The sequence below is a fragment of the Ornithodoros turicata genome, chromosome 9, assembly GCF_037126465.1.
Source record: "Ornithodoros turicata isolate Travis chromosome 9, ASM3712646v1, whole genome shotgun sequence".
NCBI classification, from domain to species: Eukaryota; Metazoa; Arthropoda; class Arachnida; order Ixodida; family Argasidae; genus Ornithodoros; species Ornithodoros turicata.
In genome coordinates, this window is record NC_088209.1 from 4,008,462 (window position 1) to 4,029,360 (window position 20,899).

Genomic DNA, 20,899 nt, shown 5'->3' on the forward strand with positions numbered 1-20,899 from the left:
AGCAAAACGTGTCACAGCTTACATACATTCCTATGGGCTGTAATCGCACTTTTGAGCACCGCAATATGGCGGCCGGTTGGCGTGCCCTTTCCTGCGATACCCTCACCCATCCGCTATCCAGCCTTCTAAATAGAGTTCAGTGGGCGAGACACATCCCTCCTTAGCTGCTCATTCATGCTCACTCCTTAGCTTTCTTTCCTCCATGCACACAACGGAAATACCGTGTCGCCTTCTTTCTCTGTCATCTCTTTGCCTTTCTAAATTAGTAATGTTACACCAACTTCCCCAACTTACACTATGATTGGCCGAACGCTGGAGGTCACGTGAGCTTTTCCCGACAATAGAATTACGCTACACGTTCATCCGCCTGGGTTAGTGGAACGCCCGCTCTCGTGGTGAGAGCACGTCCGATCGTTCGCTTCGCCGTCGCCGCGGGGGAAAGGTGAGTGATTTGCCGTAGTGGTTAGGCCTTTTTACCGATGTTTGCGCGTTTTCAGCGCGCTCGTCTTAAGCTGTCCCCCCCCCCCCCCCCCATGACTGGACTTGGTTACCAGCTACTTCCACGCCGTTGAGTTTCGTAGCGTTGTGCGTCCTAAGCCTTTTTTTTTTCATGCTGTCGCGTGTTTAGCGGTATTTATTTGTCACCCTGCGCCTTGCATTTTGCGGTTGTCATCGTGTGCTAGCTTTTGCGTGTTGTGCGATGACGCTACGGTTAGGCCTAACGGCTTATCATGAACATTTTCCCTCGATGTGTCTTCTCCGTGCTGTCGCATGCCTGGACTTGTTTAGCAGTGCATTCCTAGTATTTTGTTGCCGTTTTCATCTTGTGTTTAGCCGTCGAGTTTCGTAGCGATGTGCGGTGGCGCAGGGCTAAGCGCTACGCTATCGACAGAGCATATACATTATAGCCTAGGAGGAGTATACGTTTACTCCTTCGAGAAGTGGTAAAAAAGAACTCCTCTAGAGGGGGTTCGCTATGGGAAAAGCCGTTTTCCCCTCTCCTGGAGTTAAAGCATAATTTTCTGGATAACAGTGTATCATCGCATTAGCAAATACATAGTCAACCAGGAACACTGGGCATTAAGGCAGTCAGATATAAAAAGGTAACTGTTTTCATTTACCTCAAGGTTAATCGTACCTGTAGCCACGCTGAAGTGCCAGCAAATGTGCCACAGGATAACTCACTCTTGCATTCGTCATCTCCAATCCAAGATAGTGCGAGCACCTATAAAAATAACATGTACATGAAACCAAGAGGTACAGGTTGGGACAAAAGTTTGCGGAACACGCGAGCGACGTACTTTTTCTTCGGTGCGACACCCTAGCGGCTGCCGGAAGCGGGTGAGTTCACTGTTTCGGAGGGGTGGACGGATGCGCTGTTAGCGACACGCAGTGGTCGCTCCAGTGTCGCTTGGGTGTCCCTGGGAAGTACGAGTTACCGCTGTGTGTCGCTCACAGCGCACCCTTCCATCCCTCCGAAACAGTGAGCTCACCCGCTTCCGGCTGCCGCTAGGGTGTCGCGCCGAAGAAAAAGTACGTCGCTCGCCTGTTCCGTAAACTTTTGTCCCAACCTGTACTCGCCCCAAAATCGTGTATGTGTTGTTTAGCCACTGCAGGAAACAGAAACAACTGGTCAATGTATGTATACTGTTTCGCTTACAACTGATGCAATGTAAAGTCTTTTTCTATCAATTTAAACTTCATTTATTTGGATACATCACGTACAAATTCCTTATATAAATAGAGGCAAGCCTGTGAGTAGGCTCAAACATGATAATAAATGCAGGTACACAATGGCTGTGTAGCCAAATACACATAGGCAGCAGAAAACGCATAAATGTAGAGACAGCAGTTCTCCACATTCCAGTGTTTATCAGAAAAACTAATCACAATTCAGTCGATTGATATTGCCTAATAAGCTGATAGACGTAAATCCTCGAAATGTCGCGAGCTCCACAACGTGCTGGCATAATAAGTAAAAGAAGACGGACCGTAGTTTGAGCGAGGGTGAGGTTAAGGTAGAATTAAACAATCATTGCGAAGGTGATAAACACTTCTTTAAGCAAGTGAGGTAGAATCAAACAAGAGGTCACCATACGACGTCCACGTATATAATTTGATAGGGAGGTAGAATGCCCGCTTCTGAAATATATAAATCGAGTGAAGACGGGTATCGTATCTAACGCCGTAAATCTGTAAAGCACAGAACAGTAGGCTATGAAACAGAAAGCAATATAATGCAAGCAGACGTTTTAGCGGCGAAATAACCCTAAGTCGAGTCAAAGCATAGATCCCCTAAGCAAGTTTCTTTCGGAGGTAGCGTATCCAATGATATATTGCAGATGTTTTTATGTGGGCCGCAACGCTCCGTAAATCACTGTCTGAAATTACCAACACCGCCAAACTTTTGTTTTCAGACATCCCTACCGCTTGATGCACAACGCGAGTGCTTTGTATCTTCGCGACGTACCACACAATAAGGAACCATAATTATTTTAACCGCGAATTCTAAGAGAAAGGCGCTTAACATTGCAAACAAAGCAGTAATCGCCACGTTTGCGCGCAACATTGGAGGATTGGTGAAATACACGTTCTCCCTAGCAGGGGATGTTACGAAACAAGAAAGAGCAAATATACCCAACCAGCACACAATATTCAACCCATATTGGTTGGGTATTGGCGATATAGGTCCAATGATTTCCATGATTTCTCCCATCTTGGCAATGTGGGCAAAATGCGCCTGTCAATATAAGCAGCCCATATTGGTCCAATATGGAGCCTGGTTGCCCTCCCCAAATTGGACCCATATTGGCAGCCCATATGGGACCAATATTGGTAGTCCTTGTAGGGCTCCAATGGGTTCAATATTCGACCAATATTGGCGTGCTGCTTGGGTATGGGTTACACTTCTCTAGGTTGACGCCAAACAGTGAAGAAAATAAAGTTTGAGCTGGGTACTGCAGAATTATTCAACGTAGGGACACTACTTGCACAATATATTGAAAAATACGTCATAGAATCACCCTCTTGAACGCAAGCTCTCGAAATCACATATAATTTGGCTGGTTTCGACAGGAAAAATGCAACCATGTTCGGCACATTTTCTTTTTCTTTTTGTGTGTGTGATGGAAGGCTTTTTGGGGCCCTAACGAACAGAAGAGCACTACACAAGCCTCGCGGGCATGAACTATGCCCCTATGCAAGTCGTCGGTAAGTCCTGGCAGTGAAGCGTTTTGGTTAGTGCACATGACAGACAATGAAAAGAAGTTTGGTTCGATTGCAGCCTCCTATCTGCCTTCTCCGGCCACTCCCATATTTCAACGTTGTGCATATTTCTGAATCATACAATACTAATGAAGCTAATCATGTTTCCAACTGGTTCATGCTGCGCCGAAAGATGCGAAACTCTCAAACATATACGCTCCGCGCTGACATAATGGTGACGTTTCAAGGACACCTTTGATTGACTAAAGGAGACATGTGCTCGCTCCATAAAGGCAGACAAAGCAGCTTCCAGCCTAGGTGGAGCGCAGTGGCGTAGCGAGACCTCCAAGGTAGGGGGGGGGCACAATACGAAAACTCGCCCCCCCCGCTGATCCTGTGTCGACAACACACATACTTGTGCACACTGCAAACTGAGGATTAAAAAAAGGAACAAAAATAGTTGATTTAGACATTCACAGTACGATTACATGTATTGGCTGTCATGACCAATGAGGTGGTGTCACGAGATTGGAAGTATTTTGAAAAGCTCATACTTTGAAAACCATTCAAGAGCGCTTCTTAGATAGACGCCATGAACTGCAAGAACTTTCGCGATCGTCACACTGTCCCCCCCCCCCCCCCATCATATATTACGTTATCGGATATGCACGATTTGTGTGGGTCGGTCCGTGGCTAGGGTTGCCACCTTTCGTAGTGAAAAATACTGGCTGAGGGAGAGGAGGTGGACTAGAAGGAAATGAGAAAATGTTCCTGGGAAAGTAAGTGAGGGGTGGAGAGTATACAGAGAGAGAGAGAAAGAACAAGTGTGCTGGCTCAAGACAACAATGATAATAATAATGAATAACTAAGAAAACGACTGGTGACTACGGAGTTGGGTCTGTGCTCCAGATTTATTCAAGCTGTAGTGGAATGTTGAAAGGAAAACCCCGTAAAAGCCCCTATGAAAGGTGTTGAGCCACAAATACCAACAAAAGGCTGCCGGTATCACCTTACTACCGGCAACCGGCAGAGCGAGCAAATAACCGGCTCGAGCCCCCCCCCCCCCCCCCCCCCCTAGCCCCCCCGTGGCTACGCCACTGGTCGAGCGGTAGAACAGCGAATATGACTGCGATATCGAAATCAAAAGAGTCGTTTTTCTTTCGTGATTGTAGTGGCTGCTTGAACAAACCGGGAGAAAAAGTTGAATATATGATACTTGATTGAGTTTGATTTCACGAACTTCTGTATTAGTTGTAATGTGAGTGCTTCGTTCAACGATCCTTGGTATAGCGTGTGACGCCATCACCGTATGGACGAATCGAGGGCCCTTTGAGTCCCAACGGAAATGGGGAATATAGTCATACGCAGCAACATTGCTGAATGCTGCCATCAAAAGCGTGTCAAAGACGGACGTGCCGCAACCGTGGGTGCGTCGCCCCCCCCCCACCCCCAAGTAGCATACCACTAAACTTATGCAGTAACTTGATTAGAGTATTTGTGTTACGCATCTTTCTAAAATAGCAGAATGTAGTAAACTAACTTAAATACTCTTTTCTCTACTTCTACGCATGTTCAATTAACTTTAAGGATACTGTACCGTGGGTCACACAGAGGTAGAGCTTAAGACTCCCTTCTGCGTGCTGTACATAATGCTGTAGCGACTGAGATATTCCGGACATCCAACTCCCTCTTGTGAAAGGTAGCGTGCAATGCCTTGGGTTGGGGGGTGGGGGCATGCGTGAGGCGATGTGTTGTCCTGAATGGTATGCGTATAAACTACTTGTATTCAGCCCTTTAACAGGGAGGATAGGAGACCGGCGCCGAACTTTTACTTCAAGTATCCCGAAAGTAACGAAGGAGCATGTGTTTCTAAGTGCTCAATATCGCCATAGCAGCACTCGACATGAACTTGGGAACTTGACATAAGGAACATGATTTCAGCACTGTTTTGTCTACACAAAAAAAGAAGAAGAAAAGAAAGAAAGAAAGGAAAGAGAGAGAAAGTTGAACCTGGAGGGGCGTTAAACACCCGAACACCCACCCTCTGGCTATGCCACCGGTAACAACAACGGATAACAATCACGAATGATGCCGAACGTCTATGCATTTCCCATGAAATGGTTCTAGAGCGCCACAGTACAAGCTCTCGGGCCACCGGCTGGGCCGTCTGAGGTTTTTTCCCTGGGTTTTGCGGAAGGCCTTCCAGATGAATGTTGGCACAGTTCCCAACAGTCGGTCCCAGAGTTCCCACAGTCGGCCCAGGACGTATTATATGATCTCTGTCCCCCACCCCTCTCCTCTGTCCTCTCTCTCCATCTGCTCACGTCTGGATACGCCGTTTTCGCAGCGCAAACACAGAATTAAAAAAAAAGTGCAAAGGAAAAAACTCAACACAGCAGTGAACACATCCTTTTTCGGGTAGAAACTTTATGGTCTGCGCCCGTGCTCAAGCACACCTGGTAACTTTCACTATTCACGAAACGTGTGGAGACACCGCTGAAGTGCAAGTCCGACCTTGCGAGCTGCATCCAATGAAAAACACGCACTCAGACCGTGAAATAATAAATTATAATTCGCACGTACTAGGCGGTGGGATAAAAGTCAATGTCATATGTGAAGTAAAAATATGGAAGTCATTTACACTCCACCGAGTTCATACCAGGGGCTCAGGACACCTGCTTATCGAGGGAACAAGGAATGACTTGAGATGACACGGCGCCTTCAATACTGCTCAACTTAAGCTGGTGTCATCACTACGTCACTTCCATTCCCCGGAAATTTCCAGCACCGTGTGTGGAAGACTTCCGGTGCACGTCAAAAGAACCAAATTATGTGGTCCGCGGTCCTGCCCTGCGGCACTTGCAACATGTCGCTACACTGCGCAGACAAATGTTACGTGTAACATCGCGTTGCCATTATTATTATTATTATTATTATTATTATTATTATTACACCTGTATCGTTCCTTACATTTACCGTTAGTAGAATACGCGTCTCCAGTGTGGAACTCTCTTTCCTACAGTGACTCGTCTCGAATTGAATCTGTCGTGAAAAGAATTCTACACATTCTACATAGCGAAATTTTGAGTAAGAGCCCTGACTTTAGAATGTATGTCTATAGAGAGATAATGTCATTTCCTAACCTCGAATCATTCTGAACGCGACGCCGTTTTCATGACATTGTGCTGTGTTACAAGAGAGTGTTACAGTTTTCTCGATACACCATCTTTGTTACATCAGCTTCATATCGTCGTACCTGTCGATGTAACCAGACACTCTAATATATTGTACCTATCCCACCATATGCCTGCAAATCCGATCGCACGTATTCAACAAATGACAAACGCAGTACACCCCTCCCTTGATACTGTAACCCCCATACAAACGTTTTCAAAACGTTCACTCAGCAAAATGTGAAGTTGTACAGTTTTTTTTTCATTCCCCTTAGTGTCATGTACTCTACATCTGTATGTCTGTACTGCATGTATCAATGTAAATATCTTCGTATTATGTTCCTGTTCCTGAATATGTCCTGAATATGTTTTGTTTTGCTGAATCTGTATGTGTATGTATACAGGGTGTCCACGCTAAGTGTGAACAGATTTTTTAAAAATATATCAATCACTTTTTCCGAGATGAATCAATTGCAATATAGCATATGCTGAAGGGCACTCCCTAGGGAGGCATTAACAGACTCCTAAGGCAATGTCTTAATTAACTTTCAGTAATTAACTTTTTAATTATAAAAGCTACGAAGTTGCTCCAATGAGAACATCTGATCTCTTCGGTCACCAGATATCAAAGCCGTTTTCAGAACAAAAATCCGTTCGATAGATCGTCCGCAAAAAATTCGTGAAGGAATGCCATTTTTTTTTCTTTATTTTATTCATTGCGCATCTCTAGAGACGCGTCTTTCCTTCGCCCCCAATACGAGAGGATGAAAGAGCACACTATCGCCTCTTGCGTCCTGGAAAAAGATTAAAAGAAAACAGAAAATGCAGCCCAAGATAAGGGCAGTCGCGATAGAGTCACCCGATAGATTTGTGTTTTTGTTTTGTTTCCGCAAGTTAAAGCTATCTTCGACGCATGAGGCGGCACTGTGCTCTTTCACACTGGGGGTAAAGGAAAGCCGCTTCTTTGAAGATGCGCAATGAACCAAATAAAGAAACAAATGGCGTTCCTTCACGAATTTTTTGCGGACGATCTACCGAACGGATTTTTGTTCTGAAAACGGTTTTGGTATCTGGTGACCGAAGAGATCAGATGTTCTCATTGGAGCAACTTCGTAGCTTTTATAATTAAAAAGTTAATTATTGAAAGTTAATTAAGACATTGCCTTAGGAGTCTGTTAATGCCCCCCTAGGGAGTGCCCTTCAGCATATGCTATATTGCAATTGATTTCATCTCGGAAAAAGTGATTGATAGATTTTTAAAAAATCTGTTCACACTTAGCGTGGACACCCTGTATATTCAGGGTGTGGCACGAAACGTGCCATTTGACCATTATAAAAAAACGCATCAACAGAAAAATATGGGATAAGCGGCTGCCTTCCGGCCATTCAATTTGCCACCTATTAAAAATATTTTTAACGACTGTTAATTGAAATAAATTAATTTTTTTCAATTGAACTTTCATTTTTTTTCCATTCAATGTAACGTCTTTCTTGCTAAATCAGATAGACCGTGGTTGAATTCGCCAAACCCACTGCAAAATACGTTATGTAGTACGGCGGTTATGTCCAGAAAAGTGGCCCGAAAATTGAGGTTTAATAGCGCATTTGTCAGCGACGCACTAAGTCGGCCGCAAAACAGCGGCGTGAGGAGGGCATATCACTTGCCACCTGACAGAGCGATAACGACGGCGGTGACCCCCCCTGTTTGATATTCGCTGACAGCAGCAGACTACATTGTCGCTACCCTTTTCTTATTTTTGAGCTGCTCTGTCTATCAGATGGAGAGTGGAGACCCCCTCACGGCGCTGTTACGCGACCGACTTATTGCGTCGCTGAAATATGCGCAACTAAACCTCAAGTTTCTGGCCATACCCGCCGTACTACGTAACTTGTTCTGCGGTGGGTCTGGTTAATTTAACCACGGTCTATCTGATTTAGCAAGAAAAACGTTACATTGACTAGCTAAATTTCCACGTTCAATTTAAAAAGAATAATTTATTTCAATTAAAAGTCCTCAAAAATATTTTAATATGTGGCAAATTGAATGGCCGGAAGGTAGCCGCATATATTTTTCTGTTGAACCGTTTTTTTTTTTTTATAATCGTCAAATGACACGTTTCGTGCGCACCCTGTATGTGTAAGTATACTATAATGTCTACGTGCGCCAATATCAAGGCTTTGACTGTTCTTGGGCACGTTAATAAACATTATAATTATTAATTAGTATTATTACTATTCATTCACGAATGTGTCAATGCCCAGTTTAGCTCCGTTTTGAGTTCCTTTTCTCTGAGATTGCAGATCCGGGAATATTATGGTTCTGAATGACCCCGTTCTACAAATGAAGCTCGCTGTGCCTTTTTCTAAAACCCTATCATTTTCGCTTCCAGTTCCCGCACCTGCGCAGAACCGGAAAGAAAATGGCTACGTATTCAACCTTTGCCTTCAACGGGACGGTAAGTACATAATAACAATTGGGAGTCGATTTACTGGAGGTGAACGCTATGAACTCGAGCGCATCTTTGCAGCAACGGGTGTACCTGAAATCCACCATTCGGAATATACTGCTTAAGACTAAAACTTTCGAGAATAAACCGCTTAAAAATATACGGTTAAAATAAACCTCGCAAAATAAACGGCTTAATATATCCGCCGAAAGATGGTCGCTTAAGGTTACTCCATTAAAAGGCTGTTTCAAAACCCCCTCATCATCCAGTAATGAGGCGGATTGATTGTATTCTGCATCGGGATAGATTAGGTTAGGTTAGGTTAGTTTAATTTAGTTTCGGTTAGTCTGGATTAGTTTACGCTAGCTTGGTCTTGTTAGGTTAGTTTAAGTCCCTTGCTTGCAGTTCACGATACTTTGGGCAGTACGGGCATAAGACTGAGATCCGGTGTCACCTCACATTTAAAGGTTGTGAAGAACAGAAGGACTCAAAGCGGGTCCAAGTATTCGCTTTAATCCGAACAAGTGAGCGTGCCCACGCTAGCTTAACTAAAGGAAGAAGGTAAAAGTCCATGCAGGTGAGCTGGCCACCAGCTCCTCTTTTTTCTCCACATCCAGTTTCAACATCCTCCCGCCGCGAAATATGGTGTTCATACTTCAAGATGGTAGAGATGCTGTGCGGGAGTTTTCGTTGTCTTGCCATCTTGGCGTTTAAGGAGGCACGATCTTACGTGACCATCCTGACCTTCGTAGGTTTCCATGATTCTGCCGATGTCCCATAGGTTCCTCGGCCTGTTGCTTTCAATCACAACTACGTCGCCAGGTAGTAGCCTCTTGGAGGACGTAGAATCAAAATGATGTGCTGACCGGAGCTGCAAGAGATACTGGCGTCTCCAGCGTCTCCAAAAGTGCTGCATCAACTTTTCTCTGTAGAGCATTTTACGCGTCAGTTGATCTTTCGTTGATTGATTTTGGTCGTCGTGCTGTGTTGCTGGCGGCGTCGGCAGGGCGATAACTCTCTTGCCCACGAGAAACTGAGATGGACATAATACGTTTGAGTCGTCCGGACTGCAGCTAGCGTACGTGAGTGGCCTGGAGTTGACTACCGCCTCCACTTCGGTCATTACTGTTCTGAGTTCTTCAAAGCCGAGTGACGTTTCCCCCAGAACTTTACGAAGAGCAGTCTTCACTGTCCGGACGAGTCTGTCCCACCAGCCCCCCCCCACCAGGGGGCTCCGGGCAAGATGTATCTCCAGGTGATGTTTTGATGTGTCAGGTAGTCATTCACCTGAAGATCCTTTGTCGTGTTCCAGAGTGCCCGCAGCTCCTTGTCCGCTCGCTTGAAGCTGCGGGCGTTATTCGAATAGATAGTCGTCGGTACACCTCTTCTTGCCACGAACCTCCTTAAGCTCATGAGAAATGCTTCAGCTGTAATAGATGGTGTGAGCTCAAGGTGTACAGCCCTCGTCACTGCGCAGGTAAAGAGGACGATATAGTACTTGTTTGTGCTCTTTCTTCCATACAGGGGGCCCGCAAAGTCAACCCCAACAATACGGAATGGTTCACTTGCCGCTACGCGGAAGCCAGGTAGCGGAGCCGTTGGTACGGCTACTCTCCGAGCTCTAAATCGTGCACATAAGGTGCACTTCTTGAGAACTCTCTTGACAGTCTGGCGAGCCCGTTGCACCCAAAACTGTTCTCGTAGTTCCGCCAAGGTGGATTCCACTCCTCCGTGAGACACTCGCTCATGAGCCCACTGTACAAGCAAGGTAGTGAAATGATGCTCGGCAGGTAATATAATGGGGTACTTCACTGGGTCGCTATCTTCTAGGTGTTGCAACCGTCCCTTTAACCGAATGACTCGTAGTTCGTCTTCAAAAAATGGCAGATCTTTCAAGAGAAACGATTGTGAATTGTTTTTCCCTTTCTTGAGGTCGTAGACTTCATGCTGTACAACGCGGACCCAATAAAACTTCGCGTCGTGCAGCTCGTTCGTAGAAAGAGGTCCCTCTAACTTCTGATTTAGGTTCCTGCAGTTTGACGTAAAACGGAGGACGTAGGCGGTCACTCTCAAAAGCCGGTCCAACGAACTAAACCTCTGGACATCTATAATAGCTTCGACGGATTGCGAAGTGACTTGGAGAACGAGTTCGTTTTGTTTCCCTGCGGAAGATTTTCGCAACTCGACGTCAGTGTCGTTGAAACCATTGGCATTTGGCCACTCAGAAGGATCATCCTTCAGCCATTTTGGACCGTGCCACCAAAGATCCTCCTCCACCAAACGATGTGCCGAGATCCCTCTGGTTATCAAATCTGCGGGATTGTCTTCACCGACACAATGCTTCCACATATCAGGATTGCTTAATGTGCGTATTTCTGAAACTCGATGGGCTACGAAAGGATTCCAACGGGACGGGTGGTGACGGATCCAAGCGAGCACAATTGTCGAATCCGTCCAGTAATGGCATTCAACTACGCAGTCCTCTAAGGCTGTTCGAACATAGTTGACGAGCCTTGCAGCCACGAGCTCTCCCATCAACTCCAGCCTGGGAAGTGTGAGTTCTTTCAGAGGGGCAACCCTGGACTTGGACACCAGTAGATTAACATCTGAATGTGACTCTTGCGCGCAAGCGTACACGACTGCTCCGTACGCATGCATGCTGGCGTCTGAAAAAGCATAAAGAGTCACGTGTCTGGCTCCGTTCGAAGAGTATATCCCAACGTGTCGGCACACGCTGACGAGACGCAGAGTGGGCAATTCTGTGCACCACACCTTCCATTCCAACTGAGCTTGGTCTGGAAGTTTGGCATCCCACTCCACTCCATCGATCCAGAGTTGCTGAAATAGTCTCTTCACGCGTATTGTAAACGGGCTCATGAAGCCCAAGGGGTCAAAGACCCTAGAAGAGGCTTGTAAGACGAACCTTTTTGTGTCGCCTGTCTCCAGGAGGAAGGTAAACAAAGACTTCAAGGACACTTGCAACAAGTCCCGTGCCTTATCCCACGACACTCCCAGAATCTTTTGTGGACTCAAGATCTCTGATACCGATGATGTTGCCTCGCAGGATAGCCCACCATCAAACATGACTTGTAAGTTCACGCTGTTGCTCGTCCATTTACGAAGGTTCATTCCAGCGGCTTTCATTATAAGCATTGCGTCTTCGTACAGTTTCCTTGCTTCTTCTTCCGAATCGACTCCAGTGACCAAATCATCGACATAAAAGGACTTCCGTAGCTTTTCGGCTGTTGCCTTTAGATTCCCGTCGATGCCATTGAGATGATGTTGAATGGTTGCTGACAGAAGGAACGGACTGGACGTCGCTCCAAAGGGTACTCTTGTCATGCGTAGTGTTTGGAGCCTTTCTGAGTCACCCACGTATGTCCCACAGTCCGGTTGTTGTTCAAACCAAATGTAACGGAATACATCCCTATCCTTTTCACGAACTTGAACCTGAAGAAAGGCCTTTTCAATGTCGGCCGTAAGCGCAATCTTGAAACTCCTGAATCGGATTAACAGCTGTAGTATATCAGGGTTCAAGTTCACGCCTTTGTCCAAGCACTCATTCAACGACGGACACTGGGGGGCGTGAGATGAGGCATCAAAGACGACCCTAACTTTTGTCGCAGCGCGGTCTTCTCGGAGGACTGCGGAGTGTGACATGTAGTAGACCGGGCCCTTGCTTTCGGCATCAGTATCGACGACCTCTGCGTGGCCGAGGTTGAAGTATTCCCTTATAACGCCGTCGTACCGAAGAAGCAATCCTTCCGTCCGCTTCAAGCGCGCAACAAGCTTCTTAAGGCGAGTCAGAGCAACTTTATAGTTGTCTTCAAGGAAACCAACCGGATCACGTTTCCACGGTAGGGTTACGTCGTACCTTTGTCCATCTTTTTTTATGGTTTGCGAAAAGTGTTCAAACACTGGGTGGTCTGGAGTTGCCTTGCCGGTCGTCAGACCCATGGTTTCTATGTCCCAGAACGCACGAAGAGTTGGTTCCCATGTGCTGCTGTCGTCGGTAGAGCCAACAACTTCCACCGAAGAATGAGCACGAAGAACACAGGCAACTGTTGACAGGTGACTCTGGGCGTGCCCTTGAAACTCGATCTGTGAGGAGAGTGGTGTAGGCCCTTGGATGGTCCAGCCTAATATAGAGTTCAGGGCCACAAGCCGCTCAGATCCACTCTTCCTCAAGATTTCACCGGTAAGAATGGCCCACATGTGATCAGAGCCGATCAAAATACTAACGCCTTCGCACGACATGTCTCCTGGAAAGCAGAGCTCATCTGCAAGGTCCTTGCCTTGTTCTTTGAGCTCGTTGACGAACTGCAGATCAAAAGACGCCGATCGGATATCATGGCAGATCACCGGAATGACGACTGCCTGAATCTCCCGCTCTTGCATGTCATACTGAGATCGAAGTCTCAAACTTGCGATCTTCCTTCTTTGCGGCGACGTAGCCTTGTTAGAGCCGAAGGTCGTAATACTAAGGGATATTTCATCGACTATCGGCAAACGCAAAATGCTCGCCAAAGCCTCGGACACGAAGGTGCGATCGCTCCCACCGTCGATTACTCCCCTGACGTACATACATCTTCGCGGGGTGACAGCCCAAGCTCTCAAGGTATATTTTTAAGCGTAGGTTTTGACGGCTTACTATTGACGGTGGATAGCTACGAAGTCTATTTTTAGAAAACCTGTAATATCTATGGTGAACATTGGTGTGGACTTGGTACAGAGGAAGGGACAAAACACACAAAGGTGTCGTTCGACCCGCATCCGTCACACCTTCCTGCTGTCGCCTTTCCATCTGCCCACATCAGTACGTCACTCGTAACCACGGTTGCCTCGCGGCGCTAGCAGGAGAAAAAAACACACAGAGGAAATATGAACAGAAAATGCGCTGGAGCTCCCTGGAAAGGTGACAAATGCTGTGTGAACGAGACACGTGTAAAATGGCGCTGTTCATAATAATGAATATGACATATACTCCTTTGCAGGGACAGCTAGACTCTGGAGCATGCCCGGTCGTCGTGCGTCCCAACTACAACCCAGATTGCTTCGAACTACGGAATGAGAACTTGGAACGCCTTCTCACCGACCCCGATGTTGCAGACCTCCCGGTGGTAATTTTCTCAGTCGCAGGAGGTTTCCGACTCGGAAAGTCCTTCCTGCTCGGCTTCTGTATCAGGTGCAGACGTGTTGATATGGCTACGATATTAGCGATAGCCGTACAAGAGGGGGAAGAGCGGGAAGACTTTTAGCGTGGGGAATTGGTTGATAGAGAACGCACCGGTTATGGTTTTCGGCTCGTAACAGTGGGCCGCTGAGTAACTCAAGCTGCATGTCCTGTGTATGTCACTTTGAGCACGGTTGCTAAATCCTCGTAACATCGGATTTAACTGATTGTTTATTGTGTTGAACGTCATGGGTTAGAGTCGAATGTCATGTGCGTGAAGCAGTGGCGCAGCTTGGGGTGTAGGTTGAGCCTTGCCGGATTCCTAAAGCTATTTCAATATATTTCCCGGCAGATAATGTATCGTGGGTTGCCACTGTCGTAAATCGCAAGTGCATATCAGGCAGGAGAGTAGCTCCTAAGTTTCTTCGAAGTAGCTCCAAGTTTGCAAGTGTTTGTAACGCTTTCGAAGCACGAGAGGAAAGCAAAAGCATGATATCGAAATATTGTCGGATTGAGTCAACTGGTGAAGATGACAGCTGCTAGCTCTACTCTTCTCATGACTCCAACCGCGGCAAATCGCGGTCCTGCAATCCCGATGCCATTACCAGTGCCAACGAACAAATGTCGAGCACCGTCCGACAACAAGTCCGTTCGAGGGGGTGCCTTGGTAGACGGTTAAGTTACACTCGTGGGTGATGAACCGAATCCTGTTCGAGGAACCTCAGGTCAAGGTTCGCGGAACCCCGGTTGAAACACTGTCTTAGAGAACCTTAGAGCACTCACTTGAGCGTAGATTTGTTTCACCAATGTGTACTTGTGTGTCTTCCGTGATGTGACAGGTATCTGGAACACTTGGAGACGTCTACATATCCATCCGGTTGGATGGACGAGGACAATATACCCTTGACAGGCTTTTCTTGGAAGTATGGCAGCGAAAAAGAGACGACTGGTATTCAGTTGTGGAGAAAAGTTTTCAAAATCATGACACGACAACACGGACTCATGGCAGTCGTTCTGATGGACACGGAAGGTGCATTCGACCAAACATCCACGCTGGGAGAAAATGTCACAATTTTCTCAATGAGCATGCTCTTGAGTTCTATCCAGGTGTACAACCTCTCCAAACAGATAACCCAGTCCGATTTGGAGCACTTGAAGGTAGGTACCAGTCACGTATGTCGTTATTTCGTCTACCCACTGTAGCGTAATCACAGTATTCACGCCTAGCGGATTCCGTTAGTGTTCAAGATTTGACAAGAAGGACCACTGTGATGTGACTCCATTTCTCGAAAGGTGTGAAGATATCAAAATTGCAACCTCGAAACGCGCAATTTTTCCACACCTGAGGTTGCTCTTGTGTTTTTGTTTTTTTTTATGATTGCGGGTCCTCGACCCCTATGCAGGCACAATCGCGATTTCTTGTCTTAAACTCCGTCAACGAAAGTGTGCGTAATAGTGTGCGTGGCGCGATAATTGAAGGGCGACGTTACCAACGTTACCAACGGTATACTAAACTTCGCTAATTGCGAGTGTCAGTAGTGCTATACGACAGTCCGGTATGCTACCGCGTATGCCGCACCATAACAACCAGTAAGACTCTCAGCCACGCTCTCTGTCATTTATTTCAGTAGGCACGATAAAAAAAGATGGGAGAAACAGGGATGCGTGGCTGCAGCGAAGCCACTGAGTTGAGCTCTAAAAACGATACCGACGCATGTTTCCCGCGTTCATTAATTTTTTATTTTTTTGCAAACTAAACGAAACGGAATAGTCCATCTTTTGTAGATTATTTGCACAACATGGTCATTGTGGCGTGTGCCGACCTGTTTGAAGCTCATAGAAGCAGAAAATATCGCAAAAACTCCTGCTTGCAGTTTTATCTGTCCATTCTAGCCTCTAATAGAAATTCACTTGTGAATCTACCGTTTACCCTATATTGCGCTTATTGTGTCTTCAGATGGCTGGTCATGCAAAAATCCGTAGTGTATTTTTCACTCGAGTAATTTGATTTCCCTTTGTGTATTAGCAAAACCCCCGAGACTGGGCAGCTACGAAAACAGACACATGCGCACAGTGTCCGTCTGTTTTCGTAGTTCTCCAGTCGGGTTTTAGTAATATGAATTATAATCTCCAGCTTGGTGGCTTTTTAGCAGTTCTTTCATTGTGATTTTTCTGTTACCTTCGCATTGGTGTACAAGTTGTTAGCGCCTCGTGCTAGTAGAGCTTTAATTGATTAGTAGAAATTTCACGTTTTTGCGTTGCGGTTTGGTGTAGGCTTAATTAGCGTTGCCAATTTAATAAAGGTAACATAATTAAATTACAAGTCACCAAACTAAGTTCTACTCCAAACACCCTTGCGAACCTCTCTAACGAAAAGGTCTCATGAGAAATTCTCACAGAAAGTCCCAAGGCTGTAAGGTGTACCAAGGTGTGAGGCCCTATGTTGAATCTCAAGATTCGCCGATGTAAAGCTACGGCCTGGTCTGAGGTCTTGAGGCTGAACCTTAAAAGAACCACAGCAAGGTCTGTGGTACTGAGGTAGAACCTCAAAATTCCTTGAGGTTACATGGAAAGTGCGAATGCGAGGTGTGAGGTCCTCAGGCAGAACCTCAGAATATCTTGAGGTAACCTTAGAAGAACCACAGGCAGTTCCGAGGTAACCTCAGAACGATAAAAAAACTGCCAGCTACGCAAAACACAGGAGTAAAAAGCGGGACTGGTGTACTTAAAAAGGTACCCTAAAAGGTGGTGTACTTAAACCTTTTTAAGTACATCATTCGCGGTTTTTGCTCCTGAGGTAACCTCAGACAACCTCAAGTTATCCTCAGGTAACCTCAGGATTTCTGGGGTAGCCTCAAGACGTTTTTTCCAATAGGGCACGTTCCTATAATAACAATGCCTCCAAGAAATTCATCTCGACCGTCTTGGTACCATTGAAGGAAAATGCAAGCTACATACATTCGTTGCTCTTTACGAACGTTACTGAGCAAATGTGGTTCCCATCTCGCATAGCTTTCGTTGACAAAGCCGAAGGAAATTTGTTCCCATGAGTATCAGAGTGCAATACCAGTGCCCGCCAGTTTCCGTTAACAATTCTCGGAATTTCAGAAAAGACACTCTCTCCTCTTTTCCAACCATACAGTATTTTGTAACACCCTCTCCCGTTCACTCCTCCCACAAAACCCCCACGCTTGAATGTAAGTTGTTAAAAAAATGTTTCTTCTTCCCCTTATCATATTATTTGGTAATTATCTGTACTTATGTGAACGGAATCCCTGTTTCATGCTTTAATACTCGTTTTCATATAAATTTGTATTGTTGTCGTTTCTTTATTTTCCTGTTTACTTACTGCTAATTGTGTTGTTCTTTTTTGCTTGTTTGTTTGTTTCTATCAAGGTGCTGTAAATGCATCTTACACTCCAGTTCCCACCCCCATGTAATGTCATCCGAACCCTTGGTGTTCTCGAAGTAAATGAATAAGTAAATAAACGTTGTTCCATGGTGTTATAGCGGATCTCCCAGTGTACTGTTCATTGTGCAAATTTTCGCCGACCCTGTATGAAGGACACACCATTTCAAAGCTTGTAAAGTGTTTCCTATAAACAGGTGTTAACTGTCAGTGGATATTCTCTAAAACACTTTTTTTTCTTTAACGAAAAGTAGGATAGCTCTTTCTTCACGGCCTGACATACTCGGAAGTATTAGATCCATGCTTGAATGCCTGACACATAAGTGAACGGCACTTCATTAACCAATGTCTCTAGTGCCGAGATGTCACACCCAACTACTCCACCATTCAGTCCGTCCTAGTGGTATTTCCTTTGCATAACAAATACAGGGAAACTTAGTTTCGGATGACCTTCGTAATTCCAGTTCACTTTCTTCATTTGGCTAAATTTTTTAGATTTCTTGTGGTGACTCTTGTGGACAGATACAAACTTCGAAGACTTAATAATAATTGGGGTTTACGTTGCGAGACAACTGAGATCATGAGCGACGCCACCGCAGTCGGTCTGTAGATTGCCCACCTGAGGCTCCTTTAATGTGCAATGAATGTTCACCACGCAACACACCGTATTTAATGTTCCTTGCGGAAGATGGCGTGTCTAAGTAACTTGTATCCTGGCACCAAGCTGATGGCGTCCTTGGTCGGGCTCGAACCGGCGATCTAGGGATCAGGAGGCGAACACACTACAGGCTCAGCCACCAAGGCCAGTTCATAGACAACTCGAACAACAGAATTATGAAAGATGAAAGTCACTGAAAAGGTTAGCCAGCTGTAGGACTCGAACCCACATTCCGGATTGCCGGTCCAGAGCTCTACCAATTGAGCAAAGCTAACACGCCTTCTCAGCGACTTCCAGGGTGCGTCATCTGAAGGGACAAACCAGCCACTCTCTCTCACTCATCCTCCTTTCACTCTTGCATTTTTTCTCACTCACACACACATCCATACGACGGGATCGACACAGGCGGCAACTGATGAACATGAAAGAACTGATGTTCTGAGGCTGGAACAACATAGAAGGGACCCTTAGGGGGGACCCTTAGAAGGACCCTTGGAAGGGACCATAGAAGTCTCGTCTATGTTGTTCCAGCCTCAGAACGTCAGTTCCTTCATGTTCAATAGAATTATGTTAACTCTGCCATCAAGTAATTCAGTTTCCTGCATATGTTTTGTAACAATTGAACTTGAGTCAGTTTGTCAGTTTTGTCAGCCTGAAGGCTAAGCTTGGAACCGCCTCTTATAATTTAGTGACTATTTCATCCGTGAATGTGTTCACACCTCCTGAAAACATAGTAAGGCCCTTAATAAGTAGTAAATTTATTAACAAATTAATAAATAGCTCATAATAACAATTCTGCTCTACGGCTGCGAGCCCTGCTGCTTCTGTGAACGTAGGCTAACCAACCAAAGAGTGTTTACCTGTTCCCAGTGAGCAGTATGTAAGCGACTTGCTTTTTTTCCTTCCAGATATTTGCGGAATATGCTAGCATGGCAAGAAGTAAGGAGGGCCAGGGCAATGAAGTGTTCCAGAAACTCCTGTTTCTCATTCGTGACTGGCAATATCCTGGAGAGAAATCGTTTGGACTGCAAGGAGGAGAAGCGCTGCTTCGCCCCTGGCTTGAAAGGAACCCCACACTTCCACGTGAAGTATCCGAACTGCGCGAAAATATCAGATCCAGCTTCGGCGAAGTGAGATGTTTCCTCATGCCTAGACCTGGTGACGCGGTAGAGAACACGAGTTTCGACGGAAGGCTTCGTGGTAAGATCCCTGTAAACTCAGCTTTCGTACATCCCCCTGGGAAGAGTATGTAGGGGGTCGTAAGGTGAAAACATTCTTCCCAGTTTACATATCCATATAGCTTTCAAACAAAAAGGAAACGCACAGTAATTTTAAGGCCGCCACCGCACGGACACCCGTCGTAAAGAAGCCTGTCCACAACGTCGTAATAGGCATATACTTTTACTTCTAGAGCGCTTCACTAGAAATGTGGGAGACCCCTATTCTGTGAGTATAGAACGATGTCGATATTGGGACAGTGTTTTATGCGTAATGTTATGCGATGTTTCATGCGTGCTTCCATATATAAACAGGTGACTGGCAGTTATGGCAATATCTCTGAATAACTATCATTCCATCCACTGAACGTATAAAGATTTTATCTTGTATGGTATGTTTTTCGTTACTGCGAAACTTCATGCCTGAACAGTTATCGCAGACCGAGAGGTGCGGAATTTTGCAAATCAACCAGCACGGCAGCAACGCAAGGATAACATAAGGTTTCTGGGGCAATGTGTCAGAAATTGCGAATGGGAAGGGATTTCCGCTGATACCGTGATATGAGCACATTTTCGAAAACAGAACCATGGTCCTGCGTGGTCGCAAATGGGAGCATGTGCGTCAACAGAGCATCTCTTTCACTACCATAGAAGGAACCACAGTCGCTATGTGTGCTTAAAGAGGAGTGTAGTCTTGCGAACAAACATACTGAAAGTGTTCAGTCGGTTTTGTGTCGTCTTTAAATGGACGTCTCTACGTATTCCTCACATAGTTACCCTTTTCGAATCAAGCAGTTGGAGGAATCGGTTTGCTACAGCACCCATTCGTCTGAACGTTTTTCCTACTTATACTGCTTGCGACACACTTGTCAGGAATATCCAGAAGGTGTCCCGCTTGTCCCCTACCGGTGGTGTCGCTTTTCAAGGACCCGTACCATTATAGGCTCCAACGGGAAATCGTATTGCACAAAATGCCACCAACCGGAAGAGGTCATATTTGATATTTGAGCGTCGTCCGTCTTTATGCCTAGCATGGAGAAGAAAGAATGCGAACAGACAACGCACAATATGCTCGAGTACGAGAGAAAGTTTCTCTTCGTTGGTGGGGCTATGTCAAACAAGGCTTCATCTCGGAAACCATAATGGTATGGGTTTTTCGCGCACGACACCGCCGACACGGGTCAGGTGGACCACGGACATTCTAGACCAGTATGCCGCAAGCAGTGCATTGTTTTCTAACTACGCACCCAAGTGCCCATCAGTACCTCATAGTATCAATCTTCATCCACAGAGCTATCTAAAGATTTTAAATACCACATAGAAGACCTGTTGTCTTATCTTCTTTCACCCGAAACGCTTGTTCCGAAAAAGATCAGTGGAACGATTATTAAGTGCAAGGAGCTCGTGTGCATGTTTCAGGTGAGCTTCGTTCGTTTGTTGTAGAGGGTCTGTACTATCATGGGGATGACGACAGTCTCTGGTAGTTAATTATGAGAACGTATCGTGTTGTCTTTTTTCTGTTCCGTGTCTCTGGTTTTATCGTCGTTTTTACAATGTACCAGCTCGCCTGCACCTTTGCACTTCTACCTCTGGTAGTCCGTCCATTTGTTTGTTTCTT

General features: G+C 45.8%; 1 protein-coding gene across 1 annotated transcript in view; it reads left to right on the forward strand.

Moving 5' to 3' along the window:
* Positions 1-341: 341 nt before the first annotated feature.
* Positions 342-20,899, forward strand: part of LOC135369152 (atlastin-2-like) — a 33,564-nt gene continuing 13,006 nt past the window's right edge. Inside the window, exons 1-6 of the mRNA XM_064602811.1 lie at positions 342-442; positions 8,768-8,833; positions 13,819-14,009; positions 14,837-15,155; positions 18,973-19,264; positions 20,573-20,700. Of these exons, the coding sequence (XP_064458881.1) occupies positions 8,798-8,833; positions 13,819-14,009; positions 14,837-15,155; positions 18,973-19,264; positions 20,573-20,700 (966 nt within the window). The 5' untranslated portion in view covers positions 342-442; positions 8,768-8,797. The remainder of the gene's footprint in view (positions 443-8,767; positions 8,834-13,818; positions 14,010-14,836; positions 15,156-18,972; positions 19,265-20,572; positions 20,701-20,899) is intronic.